Source organism: Hypomesus nipponensis, chromosome 11 (genome assembly GCF_054491055.1).
Source record: "Hypomesus nipponensis isolate SF chromosome 11, ASM5449105v1, whole genome shotgun sequence".
NCBI lineage: Eukaryota > Metazoa > Chordata > Actinopteri > Osmeriformes > Osmeridae > Hypomesus > Hypomesus nipponensis.
The window spans coordinates 11354306-11379841 of NC_140371.1; the positions used below are offsets into that span (position 1 = coordinate 11354306).

Below are 25536 nucleotides of genomic sequence, written 5' to 3' on the forward strand. Positions count from 1 at the left end.
AAATGAGCAACAACAAATGTTTTTTAATCTATGCCATCTTCTTAAATAAGTATGCATATTTAAAACATGCAGATCAGATAAAATTAAGACATCAGTTAAATAAAATTGCAGTAACAAAACGGACCCATCGGCAACCGACGCAAGCACACCTCACAATTTCTCCAGAAATTGTACCCTCTAATGTACTATAATCTTCTTGATTGTAATGTTAATTTAATATAAGTGTGTTCCCAAGTGTTAAAACTAATAGACAAAGGGAAATGTGTTCATGCATTATGATCTGGTGTAATCTTTATATCCTCGTGGGATATTGTTGATTCAATAAAAACCGGCTCAGATTCGAACTGTGTGAAAAGAAATGGATCCATATTAATGCCGGCTTCAGTGTTCCCCCTACAAATCTTCTCACAGCAAGGATATGTTTTATGCAATATTCTGCTGGTGTTCTGTTGGCCCTCCCTCCTAACCAGTTCCATATGCAAGTTACTGTAGGCTCCAATATCGTCTCTGTTTGCCTGGCGCAAAATTTCCTATGTTTTTTTATAGAAACTAAATGGGAATAGATGATGAATATTTAGGGTATTTCAAGTGGGGGGGACCTACTCCTGGCAGAGCACACACTGGAAATTGTAACAGTGATAGAATGTTGTAAATGGTAATCAACTGACATGGTTGATGCCTAACTTTGTAGTTGTTTTGAGTATTATCAGTGAATCATGTTTGTATTTGTTGATCACCCAGGTAAAGCTGTAAATACAAGCTCTTGTCAGAATTTTATTTTTACAGTACATTGCCAATCATTTGACCATTTGACTAACCTGTCATTGACGACACTGTTAAATTGGCTGAAAAATCTTAGGTTACATAAATGCCATACAAGCAAGCCTTTGTTCTGTAGCTGCCTCTTTAAATACTGTGGAGCTTTTAGTATAAGTGCAGGCCAATGTGATTGCAAAATGTCCCACTAAGCTGTAGGAGAAAAGTTGGTCCCCTTGCCAGGCAGTGAGTCTCACCCTGGAGTCTGTCTCTACAGACCCTCATTTCCTTTAACTTTTTACTGCCTTTCCCCCATTCTGTACCTCCCCCACTCAATGCTTTTAGTTTCCTTGCTTCTGCTTTTTGACAGTGGGAGATTCAAACTACAAGGTCAGGAGCAGAGGGCTTTGCTGTTGACTAAAGAAAAGAAAATGAGAAAAACAAGAATGGTTGACATACAATAAGAGGTAAGAAATTATGATTCTTTTAGATGTTGTATATTTTAAATAATTTTGAGATTAAAGCCTAAATTAAAGTTCAGAACACAACTCAAGGAAATTCTTACGTAAAGTCACAAATACATTTCAACCAAGCTTTGGATAGGAAAACGACACTAATGCTCCACAACACATGCCAAAAGGGTTATGCCACATTTGGCAAAGAACAAGTCTATCAAAGTGGGATGTGTAAAATAAGCATTTTTGTGTGATTAGTTTGCTTACTCTTCTCTATTGTGTAGCTTGGCACTCTGGTACCTTCTCAAGGGGACAATGAGTCAAGGTTTTTCTGCGCCAGCCAGCATTACCAGTTGGTTTACCTCATGGAGAAGATAACCCCATCTGCTGTTGAGGGGAATGGCGGTTGTAGCCACAGGCTTAGAGATGGACACTCTAGCCCTAAAAGTGTCAACGTGATTAGCAACGCCCAAAGGTTCTCTGAAGCCCTGTTTGTCAACAACTCCTGCGACAGAACTAAGGCTTTGAAGATGACCTTAGATGTTCATATGGACTGTGACACAGAAGAGGACATGGCACAGACCAAGAGAGAACGCTCAACACTCCTAGTCCGTAGATTCTGGAGAGACAACCGGGAGGTGAAGAAGTCTGTGTGCACAGGAACCAAAGCCATTATGAGAAAGCTTCCTTCTGGTGGCATTGGCGAAGAAGCCTGGGGTGCCATCTGCAGGAGTGTGCCTCCGGTGTGGAATGAGTGCATTAAGTCATCCTGCGGATCTAAAACATTGGGCAGATACACAACATACAGATTAACTTTGAAAAGTGACACTATAGAAGGTTCTCGACATATCCTACAAACAGGATGCAGGCTTTTGGAGGTAAGTGTAACATACTAACTAAATACTGTTAGTGTTGTATGAATGTATTGGGTAGACAACTAACAAACAGATACTGTAACATTACATTCATGTTTAAATCTATAAAAATAAAGACAGGTTTTCAACAAGGTAAGTCCTTTCCTGAAATGTATATTAACATGTATAACTACACATTACACAGTAGCATAGATATTGAATTAACATTTTAGAAAAATGTTTAAAAGTGTGTAACAGGTAGAAGAAGAAATATGGTGAAAGTGCAACAGACAGTTTCACCAAAGGAATATCCATATTTACATCTACTCTACCAAAAACTCCTATGTCTTTGGAGGTAGCAGTGATTTTTACCTGAACATTAAACCTCTAGGGGGCCTCATTGTGACTTCCATGGACTAAAGTGTACAATTCGAGCAGTCCTGTAAGTGCTAATGGCCCACCCAGACTGCAAAGTGTTTCACTCTGAGTTAAGGTCAAAACTGATTCATTTGTTTGTTCATAGATTGAGGGGGTGGGGGTGGGTGGGGAGGGGGTTACTTAAAGAGGTAAAACAAGAAGGGTTATTTTGTAAGACAGTAGAGACAATTTGTCATAGATGCTTTCTGTTCCAGTGGGTATACACCCAGTTCTATTAGTCATTGACACCAAAAGTGTAGGTAGCCCCCCCACACACAAAAAAAAGAACAGATGCTTTGAAAGATTAACATCAATTAAAGCTCAAAGAACTCTGTCATGTATACATTGGCTATTTGTGTAGGTCTAAAACTAACACCAGGAATCACTCACAAAAAACAGCACAACTAGCCACGTCTGGATTGTCCCAGGTACTACACCCATCACAAGTTGGCTACCCTAACCTGAGGTGCAAGGGATGCCAAGAATGTATGCTCTTATGCCAAAATCCCCAAATGTTAGGTTGAGAAGGTAGTTAATTTTTAGTTTCCCTCTGAGGCAGCAATGGTTTGGAGAAATCAAATATGTGAGAAAAATAAATAAGTACGTTTTGCAAGAGTGTCATCAATGAGGCCTTGATAGTGCATTGCAAACCTGTAGACATATCTATATCAGACAAAATGAACATAAATACATTTACACATAATTACATTTACACAGAAAGACTGAAAGCCCATTCATTAAAAACAAACATGAAATAGTAGTCTTTCCACTCTCCATCTTCACTTGCCTCTTACATTTTAACATTTACAAAACAAATCAGAATTCAAAAATATACATTCTTAATATAGACATTGTAGCCCATTTTTTATTAATAGTCTGACGTTACTACTCTAACCTTCCTTTTCTGATGACATGTATTTTAGCAATAGGGGACCTCCCCCAAAACACCAAGACTCACTGTTCTCTCTCTCGCTCTGTCCTGTTCACTCCTTTCTCAAAACTCTTGCTACTGTTTTTGGACTAATCTGATTGTTTAGTTTTCCACTTTTCTGATGTCAATCAAATGGAAATAGGAAATTATCCTAATCATCTTCCGTAAGTAATATTTGTAAAAAAAAATTGTAAAGCATTTGTACATCAGACCTTCAGACAGGCAATCCTTTCTAATACGCAAACAGTTGATTGTAATTGTTATGCAAGTTCAACTTTAGATCCAACTTCCCAACATTTACAGTAAATGTGAGACAAGGGTTGTTTTCAGCTAGGGTCAGGAAAGGTAATTACTTGTCGGAAGACCTCTTCTTATGTACATCTCCATGATAAATAACATTCTCTTTACCTTATATCTAAGGTACTTTATATCTGTGGTTGATTAGACACCACCAGAATTTATCAAAACTTTCTAATGTAGGTCTTTGTTTTTAATCAGGGCAAATAATTTGAGAGGCTACCATTTAATATGCTGTATACATGCTTATGTGTTTTAGATACTGCACAGTTAACAAAAGTGACTCATCTATAGCAAGTGTCTTCCTTGAACAACAAAAAACCTTGAATCTCATCTTTAGTTTAACTGACCTTGTTCTACAGTACAATTGGAATTGGTTAACCTGTTCCTCAAAAGCATTGGTCCATCTCTGACAGGTTTCAGTTATTTAAAGGGAAGGTTCACCTAAAGTACATATATATTTAAGTCAGACATATCTGTAGTTGGGTCCTTCACTGTTCTATACCTGTTTACTTTGATCTTGCAGTTTTTCTTTATACATACGTGAAAAATCGGTATATTTTTTTAACGATTGTGCAAGTGGTAGCTATGTATCTGCTTACTTTATTTCAAAATGATCATGCAGTACATGATAGATCATGGACTGCCTTTTTCAATACTGGCCAGACATTCGCTATCTGTGGACACTTATGTTTGAAGCAAGTCCCAGAGTTTGATGAAATGATACTGTGGTGTCAGTGCAGCTATGCAGGTATCGGTATGCAAGTCAAAACATGGCTGATTGATCAATGATAAGACTCAGCCAGCCCACTCTGGGCAGGGGACGCAAATGTCCTGGAAACAAAATATTTAGTCAAGTCTGATGCTCTCCAGACACAAGAGAATGCCACAGCAATGTTCAGGGAAGATGTCCTTTGAATGTCAAGGTTGGTTGTTGTGAGGATTGCAGGTACAGTACTTATCAGCAAGTGACAAATGTCATCTGTCTGACACAACATTACAATTCAACAATGTTAGTCTTCAGATCTGCAGAATAGAAGTGGCATTGCCCTAGACATCCAGAACCGTATATTTTGGTTGCTAATGGGGTTCTTGTTCTTCATTGCCTTCACTGACAAATTACTTGTTTGAATCCCTCCCAAATTCTGACAATTCAGTGTCAAAGCTTTAGTTAAGTTATGTTTATACCTTTTTTAGGATTAAGAATTAAATGTGAAAGCTTTGAGTTAAGAATCATATAAACATCTCCAGTCCGATGTCTGCTATGGTGTAGGTTTGGCTTTTATCCTAGTCCCAAGTTTTGAAGAGAGTGCATTTAGCTCCATTCCTTTTAAAGGAACATTTGGAGGGGATGATGTGAAAATAATTTCTGGATATTGGACTCCTAGGGTAAATATTTGCATTAGCTAAGTTCAGTCAGTTTGGTTTTACCAGTCAGAATCTTATTCTTTTTCTGCTATCCTTCCAATTTACTCTCCCAGTACTCATATGCACAGGAACATAGGGTTGGTAGGTAGGCTTTGTTATTTTTATTGATGATGTATATGTGTCTTGTTGATCATTTGTCAGTCTTATTGCTACTATAAATAAGTACAAATTTCGTTTACATTTTACTAGTGGAGGATGTTTTGTGTGCTGCTGTATTTGCAGGCATTCCATGCTCTGAAAGCAGAATTGTGGGCTTCGGACTTGCGATATCTATACAAGTCCTCAAGTTTACTGGCCTCAACTGTACCGAGAGAAATTGAACTGCCATTGCCGGGGCCAAGGATTCGAGTCACCTTACAAAGAACTGCCATCTCTACCTTCATCTCAGGGCCCCTTCTTGAAGGTGTTTTGTTCCTCAGCGATAGAGGGAGCTTCTTCGGATCTCCCTTAAATGTCTCTACAAGTCCCTCAGGCTGGGCAGTTCTGAAAGGTTCAACACCTATGCATTTTGACTTAGACCTGTTATCATTTTACATGCATTCATCACAGTATACTACTTCCATTTGGAATAGTTATTTTGTTGTAATGGATCATGCATACATATCGTCATTATTATTGAAATCCAAGAATGATTGTTTCTACTATCAGAATCTGCAATTATTCCCATTAAAAGCCTGCTGCCTTTGCCCAATATTGTCCTTGACAGATATATTTGTACCATTCTAGTATCTATTGTGCTGTACATATCATGAATACTACATGTAGGTGTGAATTAAATCCCACTCTTTTTTTCTTCTCCTTTGACACTACCTCCACTCCACTCAGAGCGTCAGCTAAGCCCCCCCATGGCTGGCTGGAGTGTGATACCCCTAGTAAAGGTTAGCCACCAGCTAGCTCAACTCCAACACCTGGTCCCATTCCCAGAAGAAATAGCCTATATTCTGATGGAACAGGAGCTGGAACTCTACAGACGTATACTCCCACTTGACTACCTGTTTTTCCTCACCAAAGACCTAAGCACCACTGCTGGCCACCCTTACCAGCCCTCAGTGCAAAGAGCACATCCTCTATATGTTTCAACCTCCTCATCCAGATTCTCATCATTGGCCTCAAGTCATGAAAGTCAACAATGTAAGACCGTTAAGGACCTGGTCTCACGATTCAATGAGGTGAGAGACTATGTGTTGTATAGTATGATGCATTGCCTTATATCAGATCCACCTCAGTGTGCACACGTTAAAATGTTTGACCTTTTTTCCTGGTTTCTTGGTCCTTGTTCCTCAGGACATACAAATACACTAGCTTTACTTACCATGGCACACATTGGATTTTGCTCTGTGCAAGCAAGGTTTGAGCAAAGAGGTTTTTTGTGTTTGTCCCCAGTTGCATATATTGAAAAAACATCTGGAAATTAATTGTTTGTTTTCAGGTGAGCTCTTGGGTTTCATGGCTCATTCTGAATGCAGGCCCCATGGAGGAGAAGAGAGAGGTTTTCTCTTGCCTGGTCCACACAGCCAAGTGCTGCTGGAACATGGGAAACTACAACACTGTCATGGAGTTCCTAGCAGGACTCAGGTAGATAACTGTGATTAAATAATGACCACCAACCTGTTAGTGATGAGAGTATTTTGATATGCAAGATTCATTAAGTGTCTTGAAAAGGGTGAGGGTTAACTTGGGGGGGGGGGGGGGGGGGGGGGAGCATCTTGTCATCGTATTGATGGCATTAAATTGATCTTCAACCCTGGCCCGATTTGTACCGTAGGTCTCGTAAGGTGCTGAAGATGTGGAAGTTCATGGACCATCGGGATATTGAGACCCTACGTGCCCTGAAAGATGCTATGGCTCAGCACGAAACCTCAGAAGACTATAGACAGATGGTGAGCCGGGCTCTCCATATCCCAGGCTGCAGGGTGGTGCCTTTCTGTGGTGTCTTCCTCAAAGAGTTGGGAGCAGCCCTGGATGATGCAGCCAGCCTGATCAGCCTCAACTTCCAAGAGAACAATGTTGAGGTGAACAACGTAATTTTTATCTGAATAGTAACTGAACACTGAATTGCAATTACAGTAACCAGTACCGTATTATATCATATGTCAAAATGAATATGTGTAAGAAAGTAACTGACTACAAATGCTAGGTCATGGATGAAGTCACGGGGAAATTATGTTTTTATGTCAAATTTTCTTTCCCTCAATAAGCATGTCCTTTTGTGGTGTAGTTTATTTCAGACTACGAAGGCCAAGACAACTTTCTGCAACGGATTGGGACAGACGGTCTAAACCAACCAAAGAAGGAGGCCACAGTCAACAACATTCTCCAGATTATTCGCAACTGCAATAGAACTCTGGGGCTAGAGGATGGGGATGAGGGTGACACCAATAATAACTCCAATGTACCTTGTAAAACCTCCTTCAATGATGGAAAGTGCAACCAGTGAGTGTTTCTGTTTGCTGAACTAATTATCTAGCAGCCCAACTGCAATGATTTAAACACAAGATTAATGGTATTATGAGAAATCATTAATCTTGCCATGTTGGGATGGGTGTAGCTCAGTGGTTAGTGCACTTGACTGTATATCAAGAGGTTAAGGTTCAAATCTCAGCCTGGAATGTAAGTTTCTTTTCTATAGGTTCCAGGTGGGAGATCTCTCAGACCCAGAGGAGGACCTTCCAGATGGTAAGAAAATGGATGCAGACTTCCACTGGACAGAGAGGGCTCAGAAGGCCTTCAACCATGGGACAGAGCTCATCCCCTGGTACTCTCTCTCTGTTCACCCCCACGTACACCAGTTCCTCCTGCAGGGCGCCACGGTTATCCACTATGACCAAGACTCAAGCCTCACTGCCCGCTGCCTGCTTTGCTTGCAGCCTGACAACTGTGTCCTCACCTGGGCTAAGCTCCACAGTAGCAGAGGATCCACTGACAGTAAGCTCCACAGCTTGCCCCACTACAAACCCCACTACTGTGGCCAAGCGGTGCTGAAAGGCCTAGTGGACGGTTTCCTTGATCTCTGGGTGGCCAAGGCTGTGTTCCTGGGCCATCCTGGGGCAGACATGGAGGCAACATGCTTGCAGAACAAGCTCTCATGCAAGTTGTGCCCCCAACAAAGTGTTGTGTCCATTCTCTATGGCCTCCACACCACAGACAACAGACTGTTACATTTTGTGGCCCCCCAAAACACTGCCAGGCTGCTTCACAGTGGGCTCCAGGCACTTCTAGAGGCCATCAGAAAAATCAGGAAGTTTCCAGACCAGAGACTGCAGTGGCTGAGGAGGAAATATGTCAACCTTTATCAGGTAACTGTTTGGTTTCAATAACACCCACCAGAAGCAAATAATGGAAAAGCATTTCTGAACTGCAAAACAACATGATGCAAGACATATTTCTAACTTCCAGGAGGATGGCAGGTATGAGGGCCCTACCCTTGCCCAGGCCATTGAGTTGTTTGGGGGCAGGAGATGGAATGTGGGTGCTACCGGTATGGACAGGTCTGGGGCTCAAAGGAACAGCCCACTCATCATGACCACCAATCAGAAGAACATGAATTCAAACAAAAAGAAAAAGAAATCTCCCATGAGGGTAGGGAAATGTGACTACACTTAAAATATTTAAACATGACTGGCAAAATCTTTACTAAGTCTGTTAGCCTGTGCATTGTTGTGTGTTTTTATGGTGACAGGGTGACAGTGAAGTTACAGATGACGAGATGGCATCTCAGAAAGTGAAGGAAAGCTGGGATGCACAGGGAAGAAACTGGGTCAAACCCTCAAACAATACACACCAGAATGAACCAGGTGAGGTTATAGTTCATTTCCATAGTTCCACAAAGTTTGCCATGGAGTAGGCATCACAAGGTATAGGTGTGGTATCCTTCTCCCAAATGACCTCTTCATCAGCAATTTTTTACACAACAGAATTTATTTACAAAACTGCAATTTAAATATAGACCATCAATCAAGCACATGTACTGTATCTATCCACCTTACATTTAGAATCCTAGTGACATGTCATGTGACCCAAAAGTTCTGTTGTTTTTCTTCTTCTTCTTCTTTCTGCTGTTGTTTCCTACCCCGGACACCTCTGATCACACCCCTCTCTACAGATGAGTGTGTGTCTGGTGGATTCCCTGGGCCCCTATCTCCCAGTAGGTCCCAGGCCTTACTCCCCCCCCACTCCACTAGCTCCTCATCCACCCTCAAAATGAGTGTGACAGGACCCTCACCATCCCATTTCACCTCAGCTTTCTCTAGTCAAAAGGGCACAGCGAGGTAAGATGTTGTTGTTGGGTATTTGTTGGTGGTTACATAACCATTAATGTACAATTTCATACCAGTTGCTGCACGCTAATGAATATTTGGAGATGATAGTACCAGTTTTGCAAAATCCTTAAAAAATAAAAAAAATATTTATTTATTCATGCATTTTATTTCTTTATTCATGCATTTCTTTATTTTCAGTAACAAGGTCTATCAGCCCCTACCTGGGCCAGGAAAAAGCCAGTCCAAAAGCTTCCAGAACTTAATGGTTTCAAATGGCACAATGAACTTTGCAGAGTTTGTTGAGCTATTCAAGTCCTTCAGGTAAACAGCCCTACAAAAGAAAGTTTCCCTGAAGTACATCCTTTGATGCACTTGACAACTTTAAGAAAATTACTTGTCTGGTCAAGTTTGCCAAAAAAACCATCTGTTTCCTGTGCCTGCCAGTCTGTACCTGAAGGAAACAAATGGGCAACACTTTGCATTAAGATTACATTGGCTACCATGTAACTACATAGTAATATCTTTAGTAACAACATCAAAGTTATAGGTACTTGTATGTAAGTACATTTCATTATGGTTGAGCGGTACAAGCTATTAAGCAAGTGAAGTTTGGTAGCGGGGAGGTTACATTTACCAGGGGATGGATGTTAACGTTGATCTTGTTCTGCCAACATACCCTTCAGATGTCCCTTTATAACCTCCACTTATTGCTTCCACCCCTGCCCCCTATGATGCCATTTTATGAAACCTATATTTACTGCAGTCATTATATGCGTCCACATGTAGGATAACATGTCAAATGTGTGTACTATAACATCAAAGTTTGCTTTTGTTTTGATTTGTGTGTAGCATTCGAAGCCGAAAAGATCTGAAAGACCTGTTTGATATGTATGCTGTTCCCTGCGTTCACTCTGTGTCTGAACCTGCACCCCTCTACACCAACCTCAGTGTAGACGACAGTGTCAAAGGACTGCAGCCAGACCTGGGTGTGTTGAATGATGCACCTAAACACATTCACTTATTCATATTTGACACAGGATTTAGATTAGGTTCTGGATTGACATGCTTCGTTGAATGATTTGAGTGAATTGTTTCTAGCTTTAAATCAAGTTTGCACTTTTTTGCCCATTGCACTAGACCTTCTGATGCGGAATGGGCTTGACCTTGGCCTGTCCATCTGGAATAAGAGACATATATCAGAGAACCAGAAGCACATTTCTGATGCCGTTGCAGCAGCCAGCATAGTGACCAATGGTACGGGCGTAGAAAGTGCTTCTCTTGGGGCGCTGGGCATGGGTATTTTTCATCTGAATGACTTCCTGATCAACTGTCAGGGGGAGAACTACTCTTATGATGAGGTCCTAAGCATCATCCAGGTGAGTAACATGTTCCTTCATTTGAATTAGATTTGAAGTGGTTATTTCTTTCGCTTTTAAAGTTTGAATGGTAAAAATTGTTTTTCAGAAATTTGAACCGTGTGCCAATATGCGTCAGATGGGCTGGATATCTTTTGAGGGATTTGCTAGGTATGTATGTACTACTGTTGTGGCAAACAATAAGAAATACAAAGCTGTCAATTCTATAGTACCATAGAAAGTTCCATGAAAAGTCGTGTGTAATTATTGTATGATTATAATATTTTGCAGCTACAAATACGAAAATTATGTAAATGTTTTCTTTATTTTCCCTGCAAGGTACTTGACGGATAAAGATAACTTTGCTTTCAAAATTGAAGACTCCCAAGTAAAGGTGGAAGACCTCCAATATCCACTGTCTTACTATTACATTGCGTCTTCCCATAATACCTATCTTACGGGCCACCAGCTAAAGGGAGAGTCATCGGTGGAACTTTACAGCCAGGTGAGAGCAGTCGCTTTGCCACTGACAAAGGTCTTAATTGGATACTAAGCCATCTTTACAAATTCTAACCAACTGGAACCAACTCAACTGACTGCACAACCACAATGGAAGGGGTGTGACTTCAGCCTACTGTTTTACCACACTACTGTTATGGCCACACGTGTCTGTTGTGTTCTCTGTGTTTGTGTCTCCTTCTCAAAACGCCAATTCATAATTCAGGAGTCCGGCAGCTATTGATTAAATCTTCCCATCCCTCAAGGTCAACTTCATCCGGCCAATCATAAGCGTATCTGAGTCCTATAATTTTTTTTAAAAAAGTTTAAAACAGGGGCGTCATTAGACCCTTTTTACTGGGGCACGTGCCCCAGTATAAATCTGCTGTGCCCCAGTAAAATCTAAAGTTTTAGTTATAACCATTTACTTTATTAGTCAGTGCATTCATTTAGATTGATGATCTCAAAAAAAACAAATGCAGTATACCAATCAACACTTGTAAAATTAAATAAAAAACTGTATTTGCGTTCAAATGAATGCAAAAGAAATATGTGTGCTTGCATTAACTTTTGATGTCCCTTCCAAAACTGATATCAAACTTGCGTCCCTTGTTATACTGTTCTATAATGGTTTAAGCAAGGGGAGTTTCTATAGCCTATAGTGCATTGTGTGCAGCAAGCTTGACAGAAAAAAAGGAATATGAATAGGGGCCTGTGCCCCAGTAGAGTTTTATGTCTAACAACAGCTCTGGTTTAAAACCTGTGTGTGTCTTTGTCAACTTGTTGTGCTGGTTGTATTTGTAATTGCGTTAGTTTTTTTTAAATTCACTAGTTTCATCTTGTTGTTTTATACCCGGTATAGCAATTCATTTTCGTTTGGTTGTCACAGGGGCTTTAGAACAAGTTAGCTGACCAAGGACAGCCTACACTCCAACACATACCTAACATTTATTATACACTAGATTAGGAATGCCACCTTTTGATTTTTCTATCTAGTTTAGAGTCCTTGTAGGCAGTATAGGCAGGCAGTTTTATTTCTTTCATATGTTTGGTGGCATTCATTGTTCCTTTGTCCTCCTATGGCATGTACAGTTGGCTGGACATTATTATTTTCGCTCTAATAATTACATAATTTTTGCTTTGTACTACTACCTCTGCTCGATGTGCCCACACTGACACCCTCTATCATCTTGGTCACTCATGTTAAGACTCTTCTACCCCTAGACAAAAAACCAAAACTCTTGGAATGCGTGAAGGTGTTGCTTGCATTTATATTTTGTATCCAACACCAGGTCCTGCTCAGCGGCTGCAGGAGTGTGGAGCTCGACTGCTGGGACGGTGATGATGGCATGCCTATCATCTACCATGGCCACACTCTTACCACTCGCATACCTTTTAAGGTTGCTTTTTTTTCTCAGCTTTTTTCATCTATTTGTGGATTATTAAATGGCTCATGTAGTTTTTTGATTCTGGCACAGGTCATTTCCTGCATGTCTTCTCCTCTCTATCCCTGCTTTCCTTATGAATGTTTTCCTCTCTGACTGTCTCAGTCTAAATAAACAAAGTAGAAAAAGGTACACTAGAGCAGTCTGGATTTCCAATCCAATTAGCAATCTATTAAAATAATCATGTCTTGTCATTTTAATTGACACATTTTATCTACACAGGATGTGGTGGATGCAGTGAACCGCTCAGCCTTTGTAAACTCTGACATGCCTGTCGTGCTCTCTATAGAGAACCACTGCTCTCTGCTTCAACAACGCAAAATGGCCGATATCTTTAAGGTGCATACTCAGTAGAGAGGTGTTCAAAAAGTCAGATTAAGTGACAGTAAGATTTGCCTAGTTCTTTGAATTGATTCAGTCTCAATTTATTTTGCATTATGACAAGACTGTTTTTGGAGACAAGCTTGTGACAAAGTTCCTGTTTGAGAGTGATTTCTCTGATGATCCCCTGCTACCATCTCCATGGAAACTGAGGGGAAAGATTTTACTGAAAAACAAGAAGCTTAAAGCTCACCAGACACCAGTGGACATCCTCAAACAGAAGGTAAGCAACAGTGCATGATAGAGAAACCCAGGTTGCAACACAAATGTCTAAACTGTGTGAAATGTCAATTTTCCTTGTGCCAGATATAGCCTTGTCCTACAGTGTTTGGAAAGCACTTTTAAGCTACATTAAAAAACAAAAAAAAATCAGTCCCAGTCCAGACCTGGATAGGACCAATACCATCTTGATTACAAAAGCTACCTTGAAATTATGTCTCAATTATAATAGTGCCGTGGAAAGTGCAGCAGAAAAAACAGGCCTTTTTTAAGTGCAACCTCAACTACTTTTGAATGCACTTTTGTGCCAGATTGTACAACAACACAATCACAAAGACTAAGTGCAGGGAAGGGACAAAGTTGTCGGTTTCACAGGAAAAGAGGATCTGTTAAGTGCTGCTTTTGGTGCCCGAGCGTGGAAAAAAAAGTTAGTAGAAGTGAAGCTTGAAGTGTATCTTGAGACCCTGCGGATGCCCTGAAGGTTGGCGGCTCCTGTTGGCTGCAGCGTGGGCACGTGTCAGACACTGGTGCCTGATCCTTTAGGTGACTGGCAGCCAGTCGAGCAATCTCGGCAGGGGAGTTATGCCCGAGTTCTTGAGTAGCTTGTAAATTAGGCAGACGGCTGTACTCCGGACCATCTGCAGAGGGCATATGGCACAAACTAGTAGGCCGAAGAGGAGGGATTGCAGTTATCAAGATGGCAGAGTACTGTGGTCTGGATGAGCAGCTGGGTCTAGTACTCTGTCAGAAACAGATCTTTATGTTCGGTAGGGAATATGAACAGGTCTGCATCATGTCACCAATCTGTTTCTTGAATTCCTGGTTGTCCTGAGTTAATGTATGAGTAGTGAGAGCTCTCGTGGCAGGGATGAAGAGTACAGTGGTTCTGTCTTGTACAGATTCAATTTCAGGTGGTGGGAAGACATCCCATGTGGTTTGATGACCAAGCCGAGTGATCAGGGGTAGCACTTGACGTCCATCTGCTGTGATCATTATTCATAAGGATGTTTAGTTAGTTCCAGCCTGTTCCATTAATCCTATCTGATTATTTCACTCTATAGGCACACCAGTTGGCCCAAATGCATTCCCAGGCCAGTAATGTCATATCTCCCAGCTTCCCAAGTCACAGCAATGAGGAGGATGAAGAAGAGGAGGAAGACGAATCTGACTACGATTATGAATCATTATCTGATGGTACCTTAACAAAATGTGTTCTTTCTCTCATAATCTTTTTCTTTCTTTTCTTCTTTCTTTCCTTCTTTTTCCTTCTTTTTTTTCCCTTGCTTTCTACTTCTGCAAATGTAAGATGTGTACGTGTTTCCACAGACAACATACTTGAGGATCCACCTGAGGAGAAACAGCTGCACGAGGAGAAGCTTCAAGTGGAGCAGAGCATTGATGTTTCCAAGAAAACAAAGAAAGGTGACAATTCCTTTCAGATCAGAGAAAAAGTGAGATATTTGTTATATATAATACATTTCATACACATGTTTTATATTTGTATTTGTCTTTATTTAGTTATCCTCAGTTTTAATTGGTATTCTACATAGGATGAATATATTTCACTGGTTTTAAAGAGATTCTCAGACATCTATCCTTTGTACAAATGCAGGTCTTTGATGTGGGGCTGGAAGAAGAGTTCAATTTGCCTCAAAGCAAGAAGGAAGGTCGACAGATAGCCCAGGAGCTATCAGATTTGATCATATACTGCCAAGCTGTCAAATTCCCAGGTTCTCTACTTTTATGAGATTTTCACATGCAAGTGGCATTCTATTATGAACAGTATGTAATAAGTATATAGCACTTCAAGACTGCAATACTTAAATAGGGTCCAAATCGGTTCTTGTCCCTTCAGCAGCAAACAAATGTGTCAGTGAGAAGAGAACCATAATATATTTTGTCCACCTTGTTTCAGGTTTATCCGCCCTCAATCCATCCGAATCCCCAAGGGGAAAGGAGAGAAAAAGAAGGAAGTCCTTTTTTGGTAATCATACTGGCAGAGGGGCCCCCTTAACAGCGGCACGTACACCAGGAAAAGGTATCGTTCACAAGTTGGTTGAGTCAGCTGTCCCTTGGGCCAGGCTCTTTGTTGAGAACAGCACTCACCAAAATTCTGCAATCAACATTAAAAGATGAGCAAAGTCAAATGTTTTACCAATTACTAGACACAATAGTTGTATTTCTTGTCTGACCAGAAATGTCTTTTGTTGCATCCTCACCTATATCTGAAACCACAGCAGAAGCAGCTCGTTGCAGCTCAGAGGAACCTACCTCGTCCTTTCTGACGATTGGTGCATCCCTGAGCTCACTAATCCGCACCCCCAAATGCTACCACGTCTCTTCGGTCAATGAGAATACCGCCAAGCGCCTCTGCCGCCTCAGTTCCCAGAAGCTCATCCAGCACACCAGCAGGCAGCTCCTCCGCACATACCCTGCTGCCACTCGTATTGATTCCACCAACCCCAACCCCCTCCTATTCTGGCTCCATGGTGTCCAGATGGTCGCACTCAACTACCAAACGGACGGTGAGCTAGTGACACCACAACTCTGGTCCAAGAAATCCCTTAGGCATATCAACTCACATTATAAACATTGAAACAACATGCACATCTGTGAAGTTAGACACACCCTAAAGTATTTAGCAATCTGTCTACCTCTATTTTTGCACACAACTTTAGCTAATCAGTAACTCAGACTGCTATCACACCAAAGGATTACTGGACAACCGGTAACATCAGATACCAGGGCAGCAACTACTTTTTAAGTTACTCAATGTTTTACTTATTTTGTTTCACATATTTCTAAATAATCCTCAAGGTTTATTCCACACAACACTGTGGCTATATTGGTCTACTTCAAACAGCAGATCTCACAAAACATTTTGTTTGTACACTGGTTGTAGTTAGGGTTGTGGTGGTCATTTGAATTTCCTTGCTTTCAAGGCTGTACACACACCATCATTTACCACACACTGCCGTTTTGAACTCCTTTTAAACTCCCGTGTGAGAGTATTTCTAATAAACGTCATGAATTGCTGTCATTGTGTAGAAGCACGAGTTTACCTATCTGAAGGTTTCTCTGTCATAGACACGGCCCTCCAACTCAGCGCAGCCATGTTTGAGAATAATGGGGGATGTGGTTATGTCCTGAAGCCCCCTGTGCTATGGGATCCCAGGTGCCCCCTCTACCGCCATTTCCGTCCTCTGGAACGGGAACCGGTGGGCATGAGCCCCACTCTGTATTCACTCTCTGTAAGTCCATGTCTGTGGTCTACTTTTGGTCATAGGCCTTATACAAGGAAATATACTCTCATATATTTAAAGGACTGAAAAAACGGTCATATGTTATTTACACATGTTGACCCACTGTGTATCTTCTTTTGGTCTCTCTTTTTTTCTCAGGTTATCTCGGGTCAGAATGTATGCCCTGGAAACCCCTGTAGTAGTCCCTGTATCGAGGTGGATGTTTTGGGCATGCAGGCAGATGGGTGCCATTTCCGTTCCAAATCCATCCATCGCAACGCCCTCAATCCCATTTGGAACCAAAGTTTCACCTTCTCTGTGTTTATGGAGGACCTGGCTTTCCTGCGCTTCACTGTGGTTGAACATAACTCCCAGATCACTGCTCAGAGGACCCTGCCACTTAGAGCCCTGAGAACAGGTTGGCTAACATAGTTTACACCCTAAATGTTTGCTAATTAAAATAATTTATAAAGTAACATTACATAACATTTTCAATAAATAATTGTATCTGAAAGCCAAATGATTAAATGGTGCAAATTGCTGTGCCTGGCAGGATATAGACATTTGCAGCTGAGGAACCAGCAAAATGAAGCAGTGGCAGTCTCTAGTCTGTTCATCTACAGCCACAGAACTGAAGACGATGGATTAGGTGGCTCACAGCCTGCGTCTGCGGTGAGTGTGAAGCAGCTGACTGTTTTGAGCTGGATGAACATCGAGCAGTCATGCTCCTGAGACCTGATATGGTTGACATGCATCTGAGTTTATGAGTATTGTATATGAGAAAATAGTATCACATATAGTATTTATCATCATTATTGGGAAATTGATAATTGTGTGACACTATTCTTTCTTTTTATCTCCCTCTCGTTTAATCCTTCTTTCTGTTTCTCCCTGTCACTCTTTCTGTGTGTGTGTGTGTGTGTTTTTCAGCTCTTTAGAACAGATGAGAATCGAGCAGCCAAGCGGTTTAAAGTCACTGTTCATGGAGTGCCTGGTCCAGAGCCTTTCACTGTGGTCAGCGTGAGTGAGGGCACCAAGGCTGGACAGCTCTTGAACAATGTGAGTACAATGTATTATTGTATATCTACTGCATATAACCATGCATCTGGCATCAGTGCTGCAACCTGTTTGCCTTACTAATCTAAACACTGGGGTAAAGCACACATTTATTGTACAACTGTTACAAATTGTTCAGGATGACTGACGAATATTTTCTCATTTGGTTAACAACATATTATGTTTTGTTTTAAATAAATGAACTCCATTAACCCAGTTTCCCTTCCCCAGATCCTCTCAGCTCCCCCCTCCTCCACCTTGCTTTCCCTCCCGTCTTACTTCCTGCAGGAAGAGAGGGTGGCCATGCCCCGGGAGAGGAGCGAGGGCGGGGCTCTGGTTCAGGAGCGCCTCATCAGGCCAGAGGAGGACATTCTACGGGTGGTCCAAGGATGGAAGTCCAACAAAGGCTATCTGTGCCGACTGTGCCTAAAAAAGCGGGAAAAGGTCTCAGCGCCTTCCCACCTGCTAGCTAAACAGAGTCGGAGTTGGTAGAGTTCTGCCTTGACCAAGCTACATTTTTTCTTTTGTTTCAGTGCTTTAATGATGACGGTGTGGTGAAAGAAAAAATGATAACTGGATTGGATGATAATACCTTCCTTGTCCAGATACACGGAGTTTGTCCCGAGCAGCAAAAAATGATAATTGAAACTTCTAAATTCAGCACAGCTATTGACCTCATACAACAGGTGAGCTATAATGAACATTTGGACATGTTATTCTAAATGTCCTAACCAATTAAAGTTAACCGTTAATTTACACGTGTTCATAGTTTAATAGTAGTTTTCAATTTTCTTCTGGATTTAATAAAGTTAATTGGATTCAACTATGGTGTAGTTTGAATACAGCAGTGAGAATGCAGCATGAATTGTTGGTGGTTAACCCTTGCACATGATATGTCTTTGACTGACTTGTTGTCTAGGTTGCAAGTGGTTAATCTTCATCTAATTTGCAGACATTGTTAAAGGCCAAACAGTCAGGCCTTCACATGAGCATGACCAACCCGTGTGACTATGTCCTGGTGGAAGACGTGTCCAGAGAGCCAGGAGGGCGCAGGCTCTCTGCCAAATCCTCCCATCAGCGGGTCCTTCGTGACCATGAACAAGTGCAGCAGGCTCAGAGCAGGTGGAGGGGGCCCGGGAAGTTCATCCTCAGCCTCAAGGACCAAGTTCAGGTAAATGAGGTGAGGGGACATAAAACGACATCAGGTCGCATATGTATGTTAGTGTACTTTTAAAGTGGTTTAGTTCATAAACCAAATAAATGTTTGACAAGGCATTTTTAGGGGTTACTAAGGCTTTCATTGGTTTGTATTTTGTATTTTATTTATGATGCTAAATCATGCATGCTAAACCATGCATTCATGCAACCATGACTCGAGTTCAGAACAATTCAATAATTGGCTACATCAAAACAGGCCAGACATTGCCTGTGCCTATACACTTTATATAAAGAAATTGATAATCAAATAGTTTTCTGTGCTTAGATGCGGGAACCCCATGTCAAAGCTCACTCTAAACCTGTTCGTGAGGATCGACGTAAAGGAGTATCTTTAGCCAGTGAGCTGAAGAGACTGACGGGCCGAAGTCGGGCTGTGTGGATTGGGGACAGCTCCTGCTCTGAGATGTTGCACAGTAAGGATGAGAGGGCAGCCTGCTGCTTGCACTTGAGCGAGACCTATGAGTGACCCTAGAAACACTCGAAAATACATTGTGGAGATTGTCATCAAGGACCAGGGGAGGAGTTTCTCTTATTACGGTACTTGACCAGGTACATCTGTCAGGCCTGTAAACTTGAACATTGACGTTTCAACCCGGCTTGTTCTATTATACAAACATATTCTGTTTGCCACAGTACACACAGTTAAATACTAAATACAAATAAATGCAACTCAGAACTAATTTAACAGCTTGTGCATGTGTATGTAATGGTGTCTGTCTCCCATTAGGAAGTATGTGTATTTAATGGCACAGAGCAGATTTGAAGCAGCACAACTCCACAGGAGGAATAATAACTTTGGTTTCATCTAAGGACAGCTTGATCCTTCTGGAAGCATGTGCATCAATGGTTGATGAACACCATAGAAAATTGACCTGGCTTTTTATTTTGTGCTTCTTGAACCCTGCCAATGACAATGAGACATAGAATGAGAGCTCTTGCTGATAGTAGTTCCTCTGTGACTTACTGTTATTGGCCGAGTTTCCCAGATTCTTTAAGAAGCTCTTAACGCTAAGCACTTCTTAGGAGCGTTCTAAGAGCACTCTAAAACGCTCTTAGAACGCTCCTAAGAAGCTCTTAACCTTAAGAGCTTCTTAACGAATCTGGGAAACGCGGCCATTGTTATTTTTTATATAAAAGTGGGTTGTCATGTTATATGCTTTTTGTTCACCATCTGATGAAACAATCTTTGCTTCCAAATACGTGCAATATTTAAAATGTGGTTTTATGAAATAAAAAAAGTAAGAACAGAGTAAGCCACATATAAGCCACAATGGAACCAGCCCATTATCAATAAAAACTCTGAAACTCATGACCATTTATTTTACATTTGGGGACGCACAAGTCAATTCAATTTGCATGTTACAACTCCTTTGTATATCCTGGTGATTTCAGAATACTAATACAACACCAATACAACACTTTAATATTCAAACAAGTTAATCAAATTTGTAACGTGAAAGAATTATTGGACGGTTTAATTTTAGTTAAAAAAAATCTGAGTGTACTCTGTATGCTCATTATAAATGCATTCAAATTCAGATACTGAGGACACACACGTATTACATATTTCCCTCAGGGATTTGTGTTTGACTTCCTTGGTTCCTTGGTTTCAGAGATACATCAAGATTCTCCATGTGGGATTTAAATATGGTATTACTTCTGAAAGTATAAGAAATAATTTTGTTGTTGGAAAGATTATTCCAGTGTGAAGGTTTAGGCTGAGACCTAAACCTGACTTCCTAGCTGGAGGTATATTGTACAAGAAGAACCCATAAATCACGTTTAAGCTTTCTTGCTATGAATAGGAATTCTTGGATTACCTTGATTCTTCAATGTCCTCAATGGTCTCTGGCAGCTTTGCATTTAAGGTCTCAGGGAGAAGACATGCCACAAGCCCAGAAAAAATTGCAAAAAAGCAGATGATAACCTCAGGAAATAGCTTCCACACATCTTCCAGTAGTAAAATCAGAGGTGCCATTGACACGCCCAAACGAGCCATAAAACTTGTATAGCCTATGCCGTTTTGCCTGTTTGAAACAAAATTGACAAATCACAACCATTGATATTAAAAGCACCATCATTTTGTGGCTAACTTAATTTAATGTCAGCTAACTATACTGTAATACTCAGATATATGCTGTTTCTGTATGATGACTTCCAGTTTTTTATACTGTTAAGACAAGGTAAAAAAAAAAGGTTTTCTATTGTGTTCTTGGTAAAATACAAGAAAAAATCGACACATCATTTACAAATCTTAATCTCAAAGCTATGTCTGACCTGACAACTGTTGGGTATAGTTCAGTGGTGTACAGGAAGACTGTGGTGAATGACGCTTCTGATAGGCCTTTTCCAAGCACAGCCACAATTGTGCGCAGGTACCACATGCCTTAGCAGAACCGGAAGACAATTTTAAGTCTGTTAATATTATGGCAAGGCTGTACTTGCCATCAGTGGTAAGAATGATGTGCCAACTGCAGGTCATTCATTTTAATATCACAGAAAATATAATACTTTTTGAAGTGATTACCTTTGGGCAGAAAGATGTTTATGGCTATACAAATTCCAGTTAGCAGAAGAGTGCCGGATTGGCAACGTCTTCGGCCAGTGGAATTCAGACAGAAGTAGACAATGATCTTTGCAGGTACTTCAATGGCACCGTAGATGAAATGGGTAAGATAGATGTTCAAGCCAAAGCCAGTAATGTTTAAACTAATCCCATAGTATGTTGAAGCAACTCCATACCTGTTAAGTGTGATTACATAGACACGTTTACATACGTAAACAAATGACTTTTTATGGAATAAATGTTTATTACATGTTTAAATGCTTCAATGCTTTACACACCAAACTATCCCTGTAAGTAGTGACAGCCTTCTCATTCCTGGGGTCCTTACAAGATCCAAATAGGAGTATGTCTTCTTCTGGTTATCTGTTGTCATATTATACAAGCTCTAAGGAAAGTGTTAACTCGGCATCTGTGCAACCACACAGACAGTATATGTAGATGTATATAATTTATGCATGCAATATTTGTACACAAAATTAATTTAATTTTGTATTGTGACATTTACCACAAGTTGGATTTTTGAAGAAAAGTTATCTTTTTTATTATACCGGGCACACTTCTCCAGGTAAAAGTGAGCCCTTTCCACTTTTCCATTGGCCAAAAGCCATCGGGCAGACTCAGGGATCCACCTGCAATTATTAAATATCTAAAGGATTATGTTATATTAACAAAGTAACCATTACAACTCATTGTGACTTTGTACATCGTAAAAGCTGAATTACTTTGCAACAAAAAATCATTAACTGCTAAGGAGTACATGTGAATTTGTGATGTGTTATAAAGACAAGATTTGGTTTCTCACCACCAGGTAATGATAGAAAAACCTAGAGGGGCAGTAACAGCCACAATCAGCATCCGCCAATCGTTCACTAAGTATGCAATTCCTGCAAGCATTATATTCCCAACAGTCCACGCCATGCTGCCAATCACGCCAATCAATGTTCGGTGTCTTACATCCACCCACTCAATGCCTGAAATAATACAGATAAACAAATATTAGGACAATCAATAACGTAGTGTGAAATCAGTAAAGTTTCTTAGTGAAAGTGCATAACAGAAAACATTTACCTTAGATACGGAAGACACATAACAAAATCTGATCAGATATCAACTGCTCTGGGTAAAGTTGGCTTATAGGTAATTACTTACTCAGAACTATAGAAATTATACTAATTCCTGTGAGTCCAAAGCCAGTAAGAAATCTCAACACTGCAAACATGATGAAGGAGTTTGAGAATGCACTGGACATTCCAAATACGATGGCCATTGTGTAAGACACCAATAAAATGCTCCTTCTACCATACCTGCAAAACAAACATTTAGTGTTACATTAATGAATGCATTGGAAGGCATTTATTAATTTTGAATAAATCACACTATCTAAAACTAAGGTTAATGATAGTATCAATGTATACCAATCAAATGTTTTTGTTATATTTCATACTTTTCCTTTAGAACTGATTTCTCAGACAGCAAACGTCAGTTTATTGGGGTTAGTCACTACATCACAACTAAAAACCATTTCATAGCAATGAAGGAAGTTCATACTTGTCACAGAGGATACCAAAGATAATGGCTCCAAACATAACTCCAACAAAGAAGATGGTGGCTGTTGCTTTGTTCAAGCTTTTTCTGTCACAGACAAGGTCCCACTTTATAGAGAGAGCAATAATCAACTTGAGCTTAGTAAACATTGTATGAACTCAAAATTCCTATTAGTCATTTGTCAGTTGAAGCAGTATGCTTTCTTCTAAATTACCCACACCATGCTTTCTGTAATTTTCACAGTTAAGAAGTAATATGGACACAATTAAATGATCAAATATATATATTATAAAAATGATATGTAAGAGAGACCTTGGCAAGTTGTTACACTTTTTAGCTATATGGAAATAGTTATTTTCATGGAGAGACATGTTGCATATCTGTAAAAATCTATTGAAATACTGTTAAATACACTACTCTCTAAAGTACAAGTAGTAAGTCATTTTACTTTGTTATAATGTAAATCAACATTTTTGTATAACTGATTAAATATAAGGGGAAGTTGCCACATGATGAGGCAAATTGTCACTATTTGATTCATACTATTTAGGTTCCAAGTTCTAAAGCATTTCTTGTCATTTTAAACATTAAAGAATTCTTTAAAAAAAAATGTAATAGGCTACTGGGTAAAATATATCAAATTTCATTGCAAACAATAATAATTCTGAGGTTAGTTCTAGTTGACTATTAGGACTGTTTTACCCAACTTAGATAACATCTGATCACAAGGAGTAACATTTGGCAAGCTTGATTGTTTTAGGGTAAAAGGCAATGTGACGACTAGAGCCTGTGACCACTTGCCCCAGTGACCCTAAATATGCTTAAAACAGTCAAAAAGAGTGATGCAATTATATGCAAATATCCAATGTAATTATCATAGTTGTTTCGTTGAAATCTGGTATTGTAATGTCAAGTACATGCTGGATAGGTACAGGAAGACCACCCACTTGTCAAAATGTGATGCTAAAAGTACTGCGGTGTATCGGGTCATTGTTTTTCTTGAATAACACATATATTAGTACCTCTGTAGCCAGTGTGGAGGTGAACATGCTCTTGTCATACACCCATCCGCTTGTACACTGAATGGTAGGTAATTCAGTATGCCTGGAAACATTTTCCAGGAGTTTAAATTGGGGTTCTGCAAACATCCTACACGAACTTGGAGATCCATGTTCCTGCACTGGGAGACCCACGGTCAGTCTTTGCCCCTGCGACAGATTCCTAAAGACTCCTCCATCCTCCAGAGAGCTAAGGTCACAGTGGTGGGATGGTACAGCTGCAATAAAGTTATTCAGCAAGAAGTGACAAGGCAGAATCATCCGAGGAACACAGAGCAGAGTAATGATCAACATTTGGAACCATCCAAAGCCATTAGTCTCCTCAAGAACATTTTCAAACTTCATTTTGAAGAAAACCTGTTAAACAAAATACTAGGATTAGTGGGGAAATCCAAATGTAAAGCTCTCCGAATATCTGGACATCAAAATATAGCTGCCTCGGAATCTGTACTTGAATAAAATAAAAAGCTCCTCAAGTAAAAACTTTGTATTCTATACTGTAGACTGAGAACTTAATTTCAAGTCAAGGAAGATCAACAATACCAGTGGTTCTCTACGTAGGAGACACACCTCCCAGGAGGCTGTGCTAAATGAAAAATGGGTGTGTGTGGGGGGGGTGAACAAAAATGTATTAAGCATGCAGTGCAAGCCACATTCTTTGTATTGAGGATTTGGTCTGCACTTCCATTCAAAATCCGAAAATCCGCTTGCTGATGTAACCACTATATAACAGCCATTCACAGAGCCCTTGGGCACCTCAATTAACATCATAAGTACTCTGCAACAGACACACTTCAGACACATTTTTTCAATTTTAAAGGGGGGCCTGTCTAAAATGTTTGAATACCACGAGGACCAGTTCAAATCACTTTGAACCAGAAGTGTGCTGCTCTAATTGTGACCCTTATTCTGAATGTTTACTATGCATGCCAAGCATGAGATGACAGGAGTCCCTGTAGTTGTAAGTAAAAGTATGTGTTTAATGTGTTAACCTTAAAGGGCCCCAGTGACCATGACAACATTCAGATTAGATTAGGTGGATCAAGATACCCAACACTAGATTAGTAGAACTGGATTAAATTAATCACCCCTCAACACATTCAGTAATATAACCAATTTGTGTTATCATGTATGTACACGTTTATGTAATCCTGCATTTTATATGTATAACTAAATAAAAATGACAGTATAATTGCCATGACATGCTATTTATGACTTCCAAAGCTGTGGGTTACAGATACATTTTTTTACGTAACTTAACTTTATATCAGTAATGGGTTACTACATAACTTTTTATGCACTGCAGAGAACTTTGTACAGTAGTTGTCTAGGGTTAGCCTCTTTAAACACAAATCCATGGAAATAGTAACAAATTTGACCCGTTTTCACCTTACCTACACTGAGTGGAATGGGAATGCAAGACTGTTCCAATAACAAACTTTCGTCAAGCATGTAGAGGAAATGCCTCTTCTGACATCTGAAGCTTATATATACTTCATTTTTATGTTAAAGGTTAAAGGTCTGTTAAAGGTTTGTTAAAGGTCTTGTTAAAGGTC

At 40.2% G+C, this 25536-nt stretch overlaps 2 protein-coding genes across 2 annotated transcripts; one reads left to right on the forward strand and one right to left on the reverse strand.

The window, feature by feature from the left end:
* The first annotated feature begins 1576 nt into the window (after positions 1-1576).
* LOC146268088 (1-phosphatidylinositol 4,5-bisphosphate phosphodiesterase epsilon-1-like) lies at positions 1577-20120 on the forward strand. The gene is made up of 30 exons (XM_084709436.1): positions 1577-1928; positions 5964-6307; positions 6568-6713; positions 6904-7150; positions 7357-7571; positions 7768-8434; positions 8535-8717; positions 8818-8932; positions 9241-9406; positions 9596-9718; positions 10247-10383; positions 10535-10773; positions 10862-10923; positions 11092-11257; positions 12543-12650; positions 12918-13034; positions 13141-13299; positions 14357-14489; positions 14622-14746; positions 14908-15025; positions 15211-15333; positions 15542-15820; positions 16383-16546; positions 16697-16955; positions 17091-17209; positions 17468-17596; positions 17825-18037; positions 18127-18279; positions 18546-18764; positions 19077-20120. The coding sequence occupies exons 1-30, from the start codon at positions 1577-1579 to the stop codon at positions 19275-19277; spliced, it is 5781 nt and encodes a 1926-aa protein (XP_084565562.1). The 3' UTR covers positions 19278-20120.
* A 507-nt stretch (positions 20121-20627) lies between these two features.
* On the reverse strand, positions 20628-24325 carry LOC146268089 (solute carrier family 22 member 7-like). The gene is made up of 9 exons (XM_084709854.1): positions 23945-24325; positions 22926-23029; positions 22527-22681; positions 22180-22348; positions 21886-22006; positions 21656-21762; positions 21339-21553; positions 21089-21197; positions 20628-20838 (listed from the first exon to the last, which is right to left on the reverse strand). Exons 1-9 carry the CDS (start codon positions 24323-24325, stop codon positions 20628-20630), a joined length of 1572 nt encoding a protein of 523 aa, XP_084565980.1.
* Between the last annotated feature and the right edge of the window lie 1211 nt (positions 24326-25536).